Source organism: Elephas maximus, chromosome 16 (genome assembly GCF_024166365.1).
Source record: "Elephas maximus indicus isolate mEleMax1 chromosome 16, mEleMax1 primary haplotype, whole genome shotgun sequence".
Taxonomy (NCBI): Eukaryota; Metazoa; Chordata; class Mammalia; order Proboscidea; family Elephantidae; genus Elephas; species Elephas maximus.
This window is the reverse complement of record NC_064834.1, coordinates 38,330,132-38,348,655: the sequence shown is the minus strand read 5'-3', so window position 1 is coordinate 38,348,655 and position 18,524 is coordinate 38,330,132. Positions and strand designations below refer to the sequence as shown.

At 42.6% G+C, this 18,524-nt stretch overlaps 1 protein-coding gene across 2 annotated transcripts in view; it reads right to left on the bottom strand.

Annotated features, from left to right (window-relative positions):
* Window positions 1-445: 445 nt before the first annotated feature.
* PAPSS2 (3'-phosphoadenosine 5'-phosphosulfate synthase 2) overlaps window positions 446-18,524 on the bottom strand; it is a 112,023-nt gene continuing 93,944 nt past the window's right edge. The window contains exons 8-13 of one of the 2 annotated variants that reach the window (XM_049856063.1): window positions 18,451-18,465; window positions 15,810-16,015; window positions 5,251-5,386; window positions 3,883-4,151; window positions 2,371-2,600; window positions 446-1,159 (exon numbers count right to left, since the gene is read on the bottom strand). In XM_049856063.1, coding sequence (XP_049712020.1) covers window positions 1,018-1,159; window positions 2,371-2,600; window positions 3,883-4,151; window positions 5,251-5,386; window positions 15,810-16,015; window positions 18,451-18,465 — 998 coding nt within the window. In that variant the 3' untranslated portion in view covers window positions 446-1,017. The remainder of the gene's footprint in view (window positions 1,160-2,370; window positions 2,601-3,882; window positions 4,152-5,250; window positions 5,387-15,809; window positions 16,016-18,450; window positions 18,466-18,524) is intronic. The other variant, XM_049856064.1, reaches the window with a different exon arrangement.

The following is an 18,524-nucleotide window of genomic DNA, read 5'->3' as shown; positions in this document are numbered from 1 at the left end:
GTTGCGTGCTGTAGGTAGCACCAGGGGAGTCAAGTATCTTTGCGCTAGTTCAGCACCACCATTAAAACCAGTTGCCGTTGAGTCTGACTCACAGCACCATATTACTTCCTCATCAAGCCAAGTCTGTGTTTTCGTTATAGTGCTCAGCAGCTCACAGTGCATGCGTACGTGACTGGCTGATGGTGTGAACCGTTTTTTGGTTATGGGGGACCTCACTGCTGCCAGATAAACCTAGCCTCTCCATAGGACACAATGACCACAGCAAAGAGGGAAAAAGTTAACTTTCTACAACATCGCCAGATGGTTTGAGCCCTGGGCACTCTAAAGTCACCATTTAATTGAAGTTACGTTATTCACAAAAGGCCGTTCCGACTTAATAGACAATATAGCTTTCATGGCGGAACTAGGTTGCATAGGTCTCAGATTAAATTCACATTTTCGCATATTTGGTTTCTACAGTTTAGGTCTTAATTCACCAAAGAGATTGGGCAGTAAGGCTGTATACAGGCACGAGGTCAGACATTAGCAAAAATCTTGACATGAGGCACACCTCATATAGGGTGAGAAATCCCGTTTGTTTTTTCCTGATGAGTTGGACAGAAGAGGCTGCTTAACTGATTTATTTTACTACTGGTATATGCCCTTGGGAGAGTGCAGGTCGGCAAGACTTAAGCTAGAAAATAAGCTTTATTTGTTGGCAAGTAAACTAGACACATGGTAGTCAAAGCTTTGAGAAATCTGGGCCCCAGCTGCTCAGATGCTGTAGAAAGTACAGCTGATTTCATTCTGAAATGTATAAGAATATCGCTTCCACCTGGTTAAGATTTGGCCTCCAATGTCTTTTTTTTAAAAAAAACAAATTTGACTTTAAATTATACAATTTTGACCTAGTTAGGAAATAGTAACTTTAAAATCAGTCACCAAGAAGCAATTGGATACAAAGCCATCTATCTAATCACAAAAATAGAAAAGAGAACCAAAGAGCACTTCAGAAAGAAACTCTGGAGCCAAAGGCATTCAGTTGTTCTTCTCCAGGGACACGTAGTAATCTGTCAGGACCTTCCATGCTTTGGGGGCCATGAAACCGTTTGGGGGATTTTCTCCTTCCCGGGCGAGCTTCCTCATACGAGTTCCTGAGATGAAGTCAAACTCATTGTGCCTGTCACAGGTGGCAACAAAGAACTCAGTGGAGGTAAATATCTACTTTAAGGATTCCTAGATTAAGTTATGAGTCCTTAGACCCACATTTCTAATTTCTGTAAAATATTGCATCTTCTTCCAAAAACGAGCATTTCACTAAGTCTCCGGTAAGGGAACTTGCAGAAGGGAAATAAGACCAATTGCTAGAAAAGTACATCATGTTTGGTGGAAGTAGAACCAATTGCTGTCAAGTAAATTCTGACTCATAGTGACCCTATAGGAGAGAGTAAAGCTGCCCCATAGGGTTTCCAAGGCTGTAAATCTGTACGGAAGCAGACTGCACGTCTTCCTCCGAGGAGCAGCTGGTGGGTTTGAACTGTCACCCTTTTAGTTAGCAGCCAAACGCTTACCCACTGCACCAGCAAGGCTCCTCTGATAGAGGGTCAGGAAAAATGAGGGAAACCCTCAGATCGACTGACACAGTAGCTGCGACGATAGACTCAAACACATCAACAATCATGGAGATGGTACAGGACTGGCAACATTTTGTTCTGTTATACATAAGGTCTCCCTGAGTTAAGCTAACTGAACGGCAACAATCTATTCAAAATTTACTGTGCACCTGTTCGGTTCAAGGGGACTATCTTAAGGCCAGAGACTATTTTCTCTGTCTACTCCTACGAGCTCTGAGCATGGTGAGCGCACTAAAAATATTCACTTAAATCTTTTTCTACTTTGACTTCCTTTTGCTTAATGTGTCAGGCACCCACTCCTTGCTCAAGGCATATATGTTGAAAGAGAAATATTTACTGAGCATCTACTATTTGCAAGGCACTATGCTACAACTTTCCAAAACCAAAAACCAAACCCACTGCCATCCAGTCAATTCTGAATTATAGCGACCCTATAGGACAGAGTAGAACTGTGCCATAGGGTTTCCAAGGAATGGCTGGTGGATTCCAACTGCCGACCTTGGGGTTAGCAGCCTGAGCTCTTAACCACTGCACCACCAGGGCTCCTGCTACAACTTTAGGGGATAAAATATGAAAGACTAGGTTTGATAATGGGGAAAGACTATCAATTCTCGACTCCATTCTCACGAGCCTCTGATTCCAGTGAGGAGCACGGGGAAATGGGCTGGACAGCCTAAGGTTTTCAAAGGTATAAAATTCTGCCCTACCATTACAGTTGTACAGATGCTGATGAAAGGATTTTCCTCTGGATACCTACCTTGCTGGATCATAGAAGTCCATGGCTTTTTTGGCTTTGTTGTAGGCAGCCACTCGGAATGGAATGATTTCTACAGAGGTAAGGCCAGGGGCCATGCTCAAGACCTTGGCTCCATGAGTGGGTTCATACAGGTCCTTCTTTATCTCAGGGTGGGGCATTCCTGCAGGGTCCCGGCCCACGATGTAGAAGTTGGCTCCCGCAATCATCCGGGCCCTGCAGTGCCACTGGACCTAGGAAATACCACATAAGGGACATGCTGGTTATCAGCGGCCAACTTTATGGGTCCCTGTTCACCGAGGCACCTTTAGGCTTTCAGAGTAATTCAGTGATGTGGTCCAGCTAAAACTGCAAGAAATGCAGAGGTGCCGAAGGCTTCGTGCTGTCTCCTTCAGACCCTTGCTTGGTCATACTGGGTAGCATAGGGGCTTTTTAAAGATAAAATTTCCCCTTTTAGAACCCGATGTATTATTTTGTCATCTCCTCTCCAAACAGACTAAGCAGACTGGGAACACTCAGATCTTACTGTTCTTCTACAAGATTATGTGAATTATATTTTCCAGTTCCTCTTTATCCAGAATAAAGCACAGCTTAAAGGAAATTACAAACTCCAACATCTTATGATTGCCAGTAACGAGCTAATTACCTTTCATATGCAGACAATGATTCCATTTCAATACCACACTGAGAATTCAAAATGAACTGCCCTCTTTATAGCTCAGAAATACAAAAGATGGAGAGGGGAGTTGGGGGCCTGGAGCTGTGATCTGATTGAAGAGGAGTCATTAAGCTCAATTTGGGGCATTCCCAAGGGTTGGGCCCTTTCAATTCATCATACTTCTCACAAACTCACTCAAATCTACCACACTGGTGGTTTGGTGGGATAAAGAAAACTTCTGCTTGATTGGCTCGCTGTGTTATGATGAAAGGGAGATATTCCTTTAAAGGCATCTTCTCCCTCCCCATGTAGCTCACAGGGCATGGTGATACACTTAGAGGAACTGGAACTTCTGAAATTCAGTTAGACTAGATACAACTTGTTGTATAACCCAGTTAAGCTGCGTTATTCACCCTATTCACACACCAACTTCCATATTCTCAAAGGCAATATAGAACAGACTTGATTCGATGTTTCTAGCATTTTTACATAAACTAAACAGAAACATCGAGGAGCCCTGGTGCCACAACAGTTAAGCACTGAGCTGCTAACTGAAAGGTTGGTGGTTGGAACCTACCTAGTGGCTCTGTGAGACAAAGACCTGGCAATCTGCTCTCATAGAGATTACAGCCAAGAAAACCCTATGGGGCAGTTCTACTGTCAATGGGGTCGCTATGAATTGAGAACGGATCAAAGGGCACCCAACAACAGCAACAAATGGAAACATAATTATGATGGATAAATAGGAGTGACCAGAAGATTCTAAAATCTGTTCATACAAACAAAGGATCCTAGAGATTCATTGGCTCTTTTAAGTTTGAGCCTGCACTTTTGAGTGCCATGGCCCAACTGCTCACCTCAGTGGGGCCAGCATATAACATGGGAGATGGAAAGATGGCAACGATGGTTGACTTGGGATCTAGGACCCCTTCTTCGAGCACAGCTGCGTGCTGCTTCATCCGCCAGTCCAGGGGCACATCGTCATCCTTGGTCCAGCCACCCAGAGGGTGTAGCAGGAGGACCGGGTGCTTGTAGCCCCTCTCCAGGAGCCGCCGGCGGGTGTCCTGCATCAACAGAGCATGGCCATTGTGGACAGGATTGCGCAACTGGAATGCGAACACCGCATCTGGGAAAGGAAAGCACAAAAGCCAAAGGAACACACATGTCACTTGACCATGAGAACGGCCAGAAAGACGGAGCTGTATCTATTGGTTAGTACATTCATTACATCTACCTGCTTTTGATTAGCAACTGAAGAGCACACCTGGGGCATTAGAAGTGCTAATCCAAAGGCACCAGCCAAAGCCAGACTGCTCAGACAGAGATAGAACTCTGAGGAAGGAAGCCCTAAAGGGAGAGCCTGATTCAGAAATGGAAACGTTTGTTGCCAGGACCTTTCCTGCAAAGGAGGGCTCAGACGGGGGTCAGCACTAGTCAGTCCTCTTGTGCCTGGCTCCAGTCTCACGTCCCAGCTGGGGGAACAAAGAGGAGGAACATTTTCTAGGGCCTGTGCAAGGCTTTAACAGTACACAGAGGTAAAAAAAAAAAAAAAAACTTCACCTTCACTTTAAAGAAGTCTTCAAAAGAACTCTAGTGATAGACTTCTGAGAGCTTTAACTTCCTTTTCTGATTATGAAATGTAATTAGTATATAGTCATTATAGAAAACTTGGGAAATGCAGAAAAGCCCAAAATAGAAATAAAACCACCCATAATCCTATTGTTACTTTTTCCTCTTTCTTTTTCAAAATGGATGGAGTAAAAGGTGAAAATCTTCCCCTCCCCTTGGTCCAGTTGCATCCCCACGAGGTAGCCCCTGTCATCTGCAATCTGGTGCACACACTGCCATCATCTTGTGCTTCTACACATAAAAGTTGGCTGGATTTTAAATTTTATTATGTTTTCCAAAACAGGATTATGCTCTGCATATCACTCTGCCACTTGCTTTTGCACTTAGTGAGTACCCCTTGGGCAGCTTTCTGTGTCAGTGCATGTTTTTTATATATGAGTGTGTTAACTGCTGCATAGTATTTAATCTATGGGTATAGTGCCACTGTAAAAAACTGTTTCTGTATCAACAGACGTATCAAATAGAAGATGTTTCCAGTTTAAGTACAAAAATGTTGGTTCCTGATATCCGTAATCCTTTAATCAGAAACTATGTTTTAGAAGTGTTCTGAGGGTGGTAAGGAGTGCTACCAAGTGCGCCAGAGCCAGCCTACATACCAGCATTCATTTCTTTACATTTCTGTTTGAGCTCTAGAGGCGTCAGGCGGTATTGGTCCAGCCCATCATTCCACCTTATTCTCTCCAGCACTTGAAGGTCCCCACCAACCAGCCAATCACCGCTTTCCATCACCATCTAGAATGAACATTAATAAAGTTGGTAATGATTAATATTGATTTCTATATTATTTGAAACATTTTTCTATTCCTTCTGGATCAAGCTTGGGTTGTTGAAGATGCTAAACATCCTACAATGTACAGGACAGTCCCCTACAACAAAGAATGTCTGGTCCAAAATATCAATAGTGTTGAGGTTGACAAAGACTGGAGTAGAGACAGGTTGACTGTGAAAGTGACTTGGATGTGTTGGCATGGCTCTGTCTATAAGACCTGTGCTCAGGCAAATCGCTGAACATGAATATGGTCCAGAAAAACTCACAACCTATACATTTGCTTACTCCGCTTTCTTAGAATGTCGTTGTGTTGTTGGGTGCCATCAAGTCGATTCTAACTCCTAGCCACCCCATGTGACAGAGTAGAACTGCCCCATAAAGTTTTCTTGGCTTTAATCTTTACAGAAGCAGATCGCCAGGTATTTCTTTCATGGAGCTACTGGGTGGGTATCACCAACCTTTCAGTTACCAGCCAAACGCTTAAACATTCGTACCACCAGGGCTCCATTTTGCTCAGAATGAGAAGACAGATTAAATTTTGAAAGAGTACTAAAAACCAAACCCACTGCCATCGAGTCGATTCTGACTCACAGCGACCCTATAGGAGAGAGTAGAACTGCCCCATAGAGTTTCCAAGGAGCGCCTGGAGGATTTGAACTGCCGACCCTTTGGTTAGCAGCGGTAGCACTTAACCACCATGCCACCAGGGTTTCCAACGCTGTGAGGGTAAAACCCCAAACCAAACCCAGTACTATCGAGTTGATTCCGACTCATAGCGACCCTATAGGACAGGGTAGAACTCCCCCATAGAGTTTCCAAGAAGCGCCTGGCAGGTTCGAACTGCTGACCCTTTGGTTAGCAGCCATAGCACTTAACCGCTACGCCACCAGGGTTTCCTGCCACCAGGGTAACCCAAAACCACCCAGGGTAAAAAGGTAAAAAAAACCCAAATTCCTAGGAGTGCAGTAACTCATTTGGACGCTAGGGGTCTACCAGGTATGTTCTATTAATTGTTGAAGGCACATTGAACCAATTTGGTTTACCACTCAGCCTAAAAATTTACCTGTTTGAAGAGCTATGCTCAAACTGCTTTTGGCATCTCCCCCACCCCCCAACTGTGGTCCAGCTATCAGGAAGGGTGTCCTGTGGCTATACCTAGTTTCCCAGGCCTTTGTGGCCCAGAAGACCCTACCCCCTTGCAAGCCTTTTGTCAAAGGCAGGAGAGGAGCCACAGCTAGGGAGTTGGCAGAATTGGACACACTTGAACAAGGAACAGGCTTTGATGGAATCTAGTGAGGTAAGAGAAAGGGAGATTGGGCTTAGAATCACAGACAACAGAATTCCAAAAAGAGAGGATAAGCTGAAACACCAGGATGAAGACAAAGAGAGCTAGGGCAAATAGGCTCAAAGAGGGCAAGGAGAGGAAGATTTGAAATAAACAACCTGGAGAGGAAGAGGGAATGTGCAAATTGGGAAAAGAGGAGCAGCTAAGAGTAGGAAGATGCAAAGGTCAGATGAAGAAAGGGAGAGAAGTGAAGGGAAAGGATCAAAAGGAAGATAAGAAATGGTGGGTTCTCCTGGACCAAAGGAGAATGAAGAACACCAAGGACACAAGGTAATTACGAGCCCAAGAGACAGAAAGGGCCACATAAACCAGACTACATCAGCCTGAGACCAGAAAAACTAGATGGTGCCTGGCTACAACTGATGACTGCCCTGACAGGGAACACAACAGAGAACCCCTGAGGGAACAGGAGAGCAGTGGGATCCAGACCCCAAATTGTTGTAAAAAGACCAGACTTAATGGTTTGGCTGAGACTAGAAGGACCCCAGTGGTCATGGTCCCCAGACCTTCTGTTGGCCCAAGACAGGAACCATTCCTGAAGCCAACTCTTCAGACATGGATTGGACTGGACAATGGGATGGAGAGGGATGCTGGTAAGGAGTGAGCTTCTTGGATCAGGTGGACACTTGAGACTATTTTGGCATCTCTTGCCTGGGGAGGAGATGAGAGGGCAGAGAGGGTTAGGAGCTGGCGGAATGGACATGAAAAGAGAGAGTGGAGGGAGGGAGCGGGCTGTGTCATTAGGCGGAGAGCAATTAGAAGCATGTAGCAAGGTATATATAAGTTTTTGTGTAAGAGACTGACTTGCTTTGTAAACTTTCACTTAAAGCACAATAAAAATTTAAAAAAACAAAAAGCAAATAAACAAAAAAAGAAAAGAAATGGTGGGTTCAGGAAAAGAAGGTCATGATGAAATGGTTCAGAGAACAGAATTGAGAAGAAGAAAAACTAACATTGTGATTCCTTCATGTACATCTATCATAGTCACGGGATTCTGGAGCTGTAAGAAATACTGGAGATCATGTGGGCTAAATGCCCTGTCAGATGAGAAGGCAGTCTTACAGAAGTGAGGTGGCAGAGTTCAAGAGCACACAGCTGTCTTATCAAAGCTAGGACCCACATCTAGGACTACTCAAAACCAGGGCCTTCTTCTCACAGCACCCGCTGCCTCTAAGCAGTGGTCTTCATGCTGACTTTTCAGCATTACCTCGACAAGATTATCATCCATCCTCCACTGTCGCCATGTATTATGGCCTGACCCTGGGCTTGCTGCTGGGAATTTGATAGGAAACAAGACAAATGTGGTCCTTGATCTCATAGTTGGTAGTCTGAGTGGTTTGACAGAAGAGTAAATGGGTAATGATACCTTGATACCATAGGAAGTCATGATAAATAGGACAAGTACAAAGTGCACTGGGGGTACAAAGAAGGGCACTCAGCCAGGCTTATGGGGCATAGAGGAAGGGCTGACTTCTTCAAGGAGATAAAGGAGTAACTAAGTTGAGGAAATCCTGGTGACGTAGTAGTTAAGAGTTATGGCTGCTAAGCAAAGGTCTGTAGTTGGAATCTACCAGGCGCTCCTTGGAAACCATATGGGGCAGTTCTACCCTGTCCTATAGGGTCACTATGAGTTGGAATCAACTTGACGGCAATGGGTTTTAAGGTGAGGAGGCGGAGGTGGAGGGAAAAGTGTCCTAGGTTGAGGAACTAGCATGTGTAAGAGAGAGTATGATATAAGGCCAGCTCAGAAAGACTGGAGGAGAGAATATGTTGGGTGATGGTGAAGTAAGATGAAGTCACATCTTTACAAAGGTTCCCAAATAAAGATTGAACAGATCACTCTGGCTACAGAATGGAGAATGGTTTGGAGAGGAGTAAGGCTAGAGACAGGGAACAGATGAAACGGCCTCATCCAGCATAAGTTAGATTAGGAAAGAAGTGAACAAATTCTAGGAGGCCGAATTGTCAGGACTTGGTGATTGAATGAGTGAAAGGGAAGAAAAAAGCAAGAATGACATCTAGGTTTTAGACATGGGCCACTGCTAAATGGTGAAGCTAGAACAGGTCTGGGAAGAGGTTGAGTACATTGAGTTTGAGGTGCTCGCAGAATATATCCAGGTGGAGCCATACAGGAAACAGCTGGATATACTCCAAATAATCATTTAAGCAGTGGTTCTCAGTCTTAGCAGCACATAAGCGTCACTGAGTACCTTTGAAATCCGCAATACCCAGGTCCAACCCCAAACCAATTAAATCAGAATCTGTTGGGCTGGAATCCAGTTATCAATAATTTATAAAGCCCCCCAGGTGATCTAACAGGCCATATAGCCTTCACTGTGGAGCCAAGAGATAAGAAAACCTTCACTCCCATCCTTCTTCATTGGGAAGTCATATACTCTGATCTCTTGGTTTCTGCATCTGTAAAATGGCAGTAATGATCCTTAACTAGTTCACAAGAGTATTCTAAGAAATAATTACTATTTGGAGAAGCTTTGAGAGAGCCATGGATGAAAGGCAACCAGGTTTCTCCAAGCATTATTTTTACAAGTTGCACCTGCTCCTCTTCATGATTTCATCTGAGATCAGGTCACATGGTTCCAATTAGTTACCAGAGGGAGAGGACTGGGATGCCTTGAATGGAAAGTCAAGGGTGACTTCAGCCAAGAGCTATGTAACAGAGGCTGACCATTTCCTTGGTGACTCCCACCACTTTCCAGCAAATGTCATGCCCATGCCACATGGAAATACAAGAAGGCCCATGATTTATTTTAGAAGGCTTGAAGTTCTAAAAAGAAATCCACTTTTAAGGATTATCGTGAGTTTCCAAGGTGCTTTAAAAACAAACAAACAAAAAAAGGGCAGCAAAGAGTTTCTTTCCCAATAAAACCCGTGATTCATGCATCTAGTAAAAGCACCTCCAATAATCCAAGTATAGCACATACATGGCAAGTGGCCTTCTGGTTTATCCACGGCTCACTGCTCACCATCAGCTCACTGAGAATGTTCAGAGTTTCTCTAATGACGTAATGGTCCAGTCAGTGGCAACACTGTCAAGGCTACAAGTCACACCACTGCTCTTCCTGGCTTCTAAGAAATGCTGAGTTCCAACTGCTAATACACATTGCAAGACAAGATGAAAATAAATAATCACTTAAAAGCTCCCTCAGTTCTGTTTGTTTTAGTGCTGGTCATGTGTTATGTGGGTCTAGACACAAGACTGGGAATATCTGAACTGGCGTAATGAAAGGCCATTATTCTTTGGATCTGTGGGTAAAGATCCCAAATATATATGATTACTACCAGGAAAGGAATGGAACAAAGGCAAAATTGCACCCAGAACACGATATTCCTCAAACAGCTCTTTGTCTAGCAATTTTAAAGACTGATGGCCTCTTTGAGGAAAACCTTTCAGATGATTTTGATCTGGATGTGCCTTACATGAAGGTGATTATCTGCAGGAAGAACAGTCGTGTCTAATAAATGGGAAAATGGCTTTGCTTGCCCATTGGCCTCTTGTGCTCAGATAAAGAGGGCCCAGAGGCCACAAACAGGGAACTTGAAAAGGTCCTTCCTACACTGGAGTATTGAACAACTGAAAAAACAAAACATAACTTTGCCAAAAATTTCTGATGACGTTTACTCAAACACCCAATTTGCAGGGTCACAGGGCTGGAAGAGACCTCGGACTTTATTTTGAGTGTGGCCACTTCCTTTTTATGTGAGGCATTGATGGTTCACTGGTAGAGTTCTTGCCTCCTATGTAGAAAGACCCAAGTTCAATTACTGTCCAATGAGCCTGGGGCCAGATTACCCAATAAACAAGGTACGCGTGGGCTTACTTGTGCATACTTACGAATCTGTAGTGAACAATTTCACCTGTTTTTCACCTGATCAACGATGTGGTAAAACCCATGTGAAATTGCACACTACAGATTCGTAAGTAAACACAAGTAAGCCTGTGCACACCTTGCTTAATGTAAGCCGATGCGTACCTTGCTTACTGATTAATTCACCCCTGGATGCACCTCGTGCACAGCCACCGCATGTCTGTCATTGGAGGCTTGCATGTTTCTATGATGCTGAACAGGTTTCAGTGTAGCTTCTAGACTGAGATGGACCAGGGGGATCTAGGCCTGGTGATCTACTTCTGAAAATCAGCCAATGAAAACCCTAGGGATCACAATGGCCCAATCCGCAACCAATTGGGCAGCGTTACACTCAGTTGTGTATGGGGTTGCCATGAGTCAGGATGACTTGACAGCAGTTGTCAGCAACCTCCTTTTGTAAATGAAGAAACTGAGGCCCAGAGAGAGAATGTGCCTTGTCGAATCACACAGCTCTTTAGTCTCCTGGGCCTCAAAATGCTTTCTATTCCCATGAACTTTCTCATAGTTACTCCAGCTGGGGAATTTCACAAGTCAAATTAGTAGTATATGCCTTTCTTTATTTCATGCCTCGTCCTTCCCACCCTAACACTCTATTCCTGAATGAGGACTGACCTTTGCATTCAATGCAACATATTTTCCTTTTTGGAAAAGGAATCACACCCAGCAATTTCATAATACCCCCTCCATACCAACAAAAATTAGAAGTTACCAGGAACCTGAAGAGTTTTAGTCTATTTTGCCTTTAGGCAGACCCTAGATGTGCCTAATTACATGAATACTCTTCATCTTAAAAACAGTCATTGAAATTTTGACAACAATTTAAAAAATTTTCACTACAAAAGATCTGGATGTTCCCTTTGGAAACGCTGCCACTATCTGTGCTGGTTTCTGTTTACAGAAAGGATGTCATTGACCCCTAACTGGCTATGAACTTCGAGTCCTGTTTCTAGTGGTTGGGCCCATTCTGTGTAAAGAAACTGATTTTCCTTGTATATTTCCAAGATGTACAAGGTTGTAAGTTCTGGCTTTGTTTCTGTGCATGGCTACTTCTTCTGTGAATCAAATTTATGATTTGGATTCTGTATGTGTGATGTTAGGGTAGATTATCTACCTGGTTCAGTTGTCTCCATTTAGCTAAGGGATCAGCCATTACATAATCAGAGGACTTGAGATCATTTAGACCAGTCTGCAAGTAGAGAGACATTTGTTTGCCTCTTTCTAAAAAGATTTCCCAAGGCAAAGCCTGCAAAACCTTCCTTAGAAAAATGCATTTTTCCATCTAGTCCCAGTTATTCTAAGTCCTTGGTGAAGGAAGTAAAAATAAATATTTTTGTCCTTAGTTGAAATGGATCAAGAAAATCCTTCCCCAAACTTCCAGTAGGCTCCCTCGGCACCTTTTTTTTTTTTTTTCCTTCTTCTTTTCAAGTTTCTTCTCTCTCTTTTCCTTCCTTTCCTTTCTCCAGCCCACCTAGCCCCGTGAGCTGCATCTGCCCCTTCTCAATGGGCAGTGTTCCACTGCTCAGTGAGAGAACCACTGGCACACGGCCTCCCGGGGTCTGGGCCACTCCCGATGGCCAACTCCTTTCCATGCCATATTTTTTGTTCTGTTTTTTTTCTCTTTTTTGCTTCTCTCTCTATCCCTTCTTTTCCTTTCTCCTGTCTACCTGGCTCCATGTGCCATCCCTGCCCCTTCTTGACAGGCCTTGCTGCACTACTTGGTTGGGGGGCCAATGGCACATGGCCTCCTTGGGTCTGCGCTACCCCCACCAACTGGCTTGCTCAGCACCATATTTTTTGGTTTGTTCTCTTTTTTTTTGTTTGTTTCTTTTTTCTCTCCTTTCCTTTCTCCCCCACCTACCCCTGTGCACTACCTTCGCTCCTTCTTCAGGAGCTGTGCTGCACTGCTCGGCTGGAGAGTCACTGGTGCGCAGCCTCCTTGGGTCTGTGCCACTGTTACTGACTGGCTCCCTCAGCGCCATTTTATTTATTGTTTGCTTTTTTTCTTTTCTTTTTTTGTTGTTTCTTCTCTCTATCTCCCTTCTCTTCCTTTCTCTCACCCACCTGGCCCTGTGTGTCACCCCCCTCCCCGCTTCTTGGTGGGCTGTGCTATACTGCTTGACTGGAGAGCCTCTAGCACCTGGCCTCCCTGGGTCGGCATCACCCCCACAGCCTGGCTCCCTCAGCACCATATTTTTTATTCTTCTTTATCGTCCCCCTTCTCCCTTTTCCTTCTCCCTTCCACCTAGGCCCTGTGCTGCTTCCACCCCTTCCTGATGGGCCATGCTGTGCCATCCATCTGGCAAGAGAGACATCAGCTTGCCACTACCTCAATTCCACCCCACTCCCAATGACCAGCTCCCCCACCACCGTATTTATTCATTGTTGTTGTTTTTATTTTATTTTTGTTTGTTGGGTGGTTGGTTTCTTCTATTTCTTTCCCTTCTTTCCTTTCCTTTCTCCTGCTCACCTATTCCCATGTGCTGCCCACACCCCTTCTCAACAGGCCAATCCATACTGGTCAGCTAGAAAGCCATCAGCACATGGCCTCACCGGATCTGCCCCACTCCCACTTGCTGAACCCTACCACACCACCATTTTATTTTATTTCTTTTTCACTTTTGTTTTTCTCTCTCTTCTTTCACTCACCCACTTTAGCTCTGCACATCACATCCTCCCCTGAGCGGCATTGACATGGTCCCCCAGACCCTGCCCTGCACTGCTCCCCAGCCCTGCCCTGTCAGCCCCAGTTCATGCCACAAACTACTCATTCCTTCCCCTCCACTCTCACTGGACCAGCCCTGCTGCACCATAGCTGAGTGACCTACCCTGCCCACCTGGACAAGGTGGTAAGTATCATGCCCACAGGCCAGTAAGCAACAAAACAAGCCTAGCCTACCTGCCCAAACATAAATAAAACAAAAAAGTAAGATGAAACAAACAAATCTACAATCAGTGAATAAAGAAAATAGTTCCTGAATGTCCCAGAGAGAGCAGACAATATCAAAACATATTAAAAAAACAGGACAGGATGGCTCCAGAAAGCAACCAAAATAAAACACCAGATGACTTCAGGCAGAAGAAAAGGCACTGAACTACCTGATAGGAAACTCAAAACTCTAGTATTCAGGGTTCTCCAAGAGATGAAGGAAAATGCAGACAAAAAATAAGGACAAAATAGACAAAATCATGGAAAATACAGGCAAAATCAGGGAAAACACAGACAAAGCAATGGAAGAATTCAGGAAAATAATACAGGAACAAAATGTCAAAATAAACAATTAGAAATCATACAAAAACAGCAATTAGAAATTCAAAAGATAAACAAGATTTCAGAAATGGACAGTGCAATAGAAGGTTTTAGGAGCAAATCTGAAACAATGGAAGACAAGACTGGCAAAATTGAAGGCAAATCCTTGGATACCATTTTGTTTGAGGAAAAATCAAAGAATGAAGAAAAATGAAACTCTGAGAATGCTGTGGGATACAATCAAGAGTAAAAATTTGTGTGTGATTAGAGTTCCAAAACGGGGGGAGAAAATGGGAAACACAGAGAGGATTATTAAAAATTTGCTGACAGAAAACTTCCCTAATATCATGAAAGATGAAAAGCTGACTATCCAAGAAGTTCAATGAACCCCATATAGGATACCCAAAAGAAAATCGCTAAGACATGTCATAACCACACTCACTAAAACCAAAGACAAAGAATCCTGAGAGCAGCTTGAGAAAAACAAAAAGTCACATACAAAGGGGAAACAATAAGACTAAGCTCTGATCACTTGGCAGAAGACATGCAGGCAAGAAGGCAATGGGATGACATATATAAAATCTTGAAAGAAAAAAACTGCCAACCAAGAATAATATATCCTGCAAAACTCCTGCTCAAATATGATGGCAAAATTAAGACATTTCCAAAAAAATGGAAATTAAGGGAATATGTAAAAACCAAACCAAACTTACAAGAATTATTAAGTAGAGTCCTTCAGTTAGAGACCAGAGACATCAGACAACAACCTGAATCTAGGACACAAGACAGCATCAGCTAGATACCAACCTAGGTAATGAACCTCTCAAGGATAAAACAAAACTAAAGATTTACAGCAGGGAACCAGAGAGGTTAATCCATAAATGACAACAATGTCAGAACAATAAAAGAGGGAATAAATGATATAGGTATAGAACTTTCAAATGGAGAGGAAGTCAAGGCTATACCAAGTAATAAAAGACTGGTTTAAACTTAGGAAGATAGGGGTAAATTTCATGGCAACCACAAAGAAAGTTAATGAACCTACTCATCAAAATAAAGAAGAAAAACAAAGCCTCAGTAAACACAAAATCTACAAAAATGAAAGAAACGAAAAAAAAAAAAAAATCCACAAACAAAAGGAAGCCAGCACAGAAGAGTAGAGGAACAAAGAAAATATCAGCACCACAAAAAGAAAGAAAGCACTACAAAATGACAGCAATAAACTCATACCTATTTTTTTTTTATCAATAATCACACTGAATGTAAATGGCTTAAATGCACCCATAAAGAGAGAGAGTGACAGAATGGACTTTTAAAAAATAGGACCCATCAACATACTGTCTAAAAGAGACACACACCCTAGAAAGAAAGACATAAACATACTAAAAATCAAAGGATGGAAAAAATATATCAAGCAAACAGGAACCAAAAAAAAAAGAGCAGGAGTGGCAATATTAATCTCAGATAAAATAGACCTTACAACAAAATCCACCATAAAAGACAAGGAAGGACATTTATATAATGATTAAAGGGACAATCCACCATGAGGACATATCCATAATAAACATCTATATACCCAATGAAAGGGCTCCAAAATACATAAAACACATTCTAACAGCATTGAAAAGAGAAAGAGTACCACTATAATAGTAGGAGACTTCAACACACCACTCTTGGTAAAGGACAGAATGTCTAGAAAGAAACTCAGCAAAGACACAGAAGATCTAAAAGCCACAATCAACCAACATTATCTCATAGACATATATAGAACACTGCCCCCAACAGCAGCAAAGCACACATTCTTTTCCAACGCACATGGAACGTTCTCCAGAATAGACCACATCTTAGGACACAAGGCAACCCTCAACAAAATCCAAGAAAATCCTTCCAAAGGTTTTGCAACTTACTTTGATATGGGGGTGTTTTTCAGACGTTGTCCCCCACACACGGGAGCAACGTTCCTCTTTTCTATGTTCATAGAATTCAGGATCTTTTAAGATAGCCACCCTCCGTCCACAGTACACCAGCGCAAACTCGCTGCACTCTTCCAGGTGTTTCTTATCATCCTCCGAGACAGGCAGTACGATGGGAATGCTCATGTTGATCACTCCATCTGTGGAAAGAGCCACGTGATGCATGAACACAGGACACAAGGTGCGCCATCCTTTAAGAATGACTCAAATGTGGACAATGCCCCTTCCAAACATTTCCTGCAAAAGGTATAAGACCTTCTTCTCTAGAGTCTGAGATGAGAAGTCCTTGAGGGGCTTCTCAATGCAGGAGATGGGGCAGTTGTGAAAAGTGGGTTAAGTTCTTTGGGACTGGGGGGGTGTCTCTTCTGGGCTTCATTTTTAAAGCTTGATTCTGACCTCAATACACTAGGGATCTTAAAGTCTTTAAAAACTCAAACAAAATAAAGTTCGGTAAAATAAACCAAAAACTTCTAGTCTTTCTTGAAAATTAACTTTTGAACAAAGTTGGGCATGTCTCTTATTTTAGTCTCTGTTTAGGCACTATCTATACTCACCAACATACTGGGGGAAAAAATTGAGACAATTAACATTAACCAATAGGACCAAAAAACTAGTCTTTCCTAATGCCGTTTGTTTGCTTCCATAAAGATTACAGCCTTGGAAGCCCTATAGGGCAGTTGTTGTACCCAGTCCTATAGTGTTGCTATGAGTCAGAACCAACTTGACGGCACACAGCAAGAAGATGATTGTTGCTGTTGGATACCACTGAGTCCATTCATAGTGACCCCGAGTGACAGAATAGAAATGCTCCATAGGATTTTCTAGGCTGTAATCTTTAAAAAAAAAAATTTTTTTTTTTTATTTTTTACTCTTTACAGGAGCAGATCACCAGGTCTTTTCCCCCATGGAGCCGTTGGGTGGGTTCAAACCGCCAACCTTTCATCAGTTGGTGGCTGAGCACTTAACTGTTGCACCATCAGGGTTCCTTGGTTTATGATTAAAGCTAATCAAGCCCACTCCATAGTCTAGTTGAGGGAAAAGGAGAGAGGCTAACAAAGGCTAGTACCTTCAAGGATGCTGGTGTTCTAATTAGAAATCATGCTTTCTGTGGACTGCTTACTGACCACATGCTCAAAGAAAACATGCGGTTTGATTCCATTTATGAAGAGTGACCTGACCAAAATGAAGTAAAACATAATGCAAAGCAAAACACGGGTCAAGTTGCTGGAGGAAGCTTAGCCCTGCCTGCAACATGCCTGCAGCGCTGTCTTCCATCCATTATTCCAGGTTGAAATCCAAGGAATACTTCACTTTCCTGCTGCAATCGACTCCTTTGGTCCACTAGGCTCTTGCCCAATGTAGTTTCTGATCCAACCTTCACCTTGGCCTTGAGTGAAAATCCGAAATGAGAAAACTACACTCCCTGCCTGACAGGTCATTACGATAAAGGAGCTAATCTGTGAGGTGTTATGGAAAGGGGTTCTACCGAGTCATAATGCCAGCTGAACTTTTACACCTGTAACTGTAACTCCACACAGGTAGAGGCAGATTTATGGTGGTTCCCTATCATCTTTATCAACTCTTCTAGTACACAAACTTATCCAACAACTTAATTCAGCCTTGAAACCTCCTTCAAGGCTTTAGATACTGATTTGGGCATCTAATCTTGTTCCTTTGTGTGCTTCTGCTCTGGTGGGAGCCGCCTTGGTTATTTTATTGTAGCATATCTCACGTTGGAAAAGAGTTACAGTATTGTGTTGTTTCAGCCATGGTAGGTTCAACAGATAACTTCCCGCTCAACTGAATACTTTTGCTTTTGTTTTAAATAATTTTCAAGTGTTTTGTTTTAGCCTTGTTGATTCTGCTTATCTGTTGTTTGGAACTGTTACTATGCAAAAAATAAATTATTTTTTTATTGTTTAGGCTTTTTAATGAAGGGAAAATAATAATGAAAACAATATCAAAGATTAATGCTATCTTCAGAATTCTACCTTTTCATCCCGGTACAATGCAGAATTTTATAGTCACAGCAAATATGTGCTTATTCCCCGTTCTATAACTGTTGATCATGATAGCTCCGAATTAAACTCATGCATAATCACACATCAGAAACAAATGAAGTACAATCATGCACAATCCAGCCAGGTGCATCCAGTTTAGATTGCATCTGAAGTTCATTTATGCTTAATCGATTTAAAATATTTAATAAACTCAATAGGGAAAAAAAAAATTCAGATTTGTGAAAAGGACCTCAACTCAACAGAGGTAGTGGAGCAGATTAGAAATTTAGAAAACCTCAGGGACAAAATGCGCAACAATCATTTAGGAGCAAGTTTACTTTTGCCGGCCAAATACAACATTATAAACAACAGCTGCATCTGATCCAGACATTTCCTGCTATTTGGAATCCAATCAACAGAAAAATGTAGTATTCTAACTGGTTGGATTGTGAATTGATACCAACTCCAACTGGTTAATTTAGATTGTTTTTAGTTACATTCTTAACCATTTCTAATTAATTCAACATATCTAATTATAATAATATAACTACTTGGAAAGTTGTTAAAGTACGTACCAAGATGGACCACGCCTAGAGAAACACAAACACAATTAAGAAACATGTTTTCAGCTCTCCACCAAAATAATCTT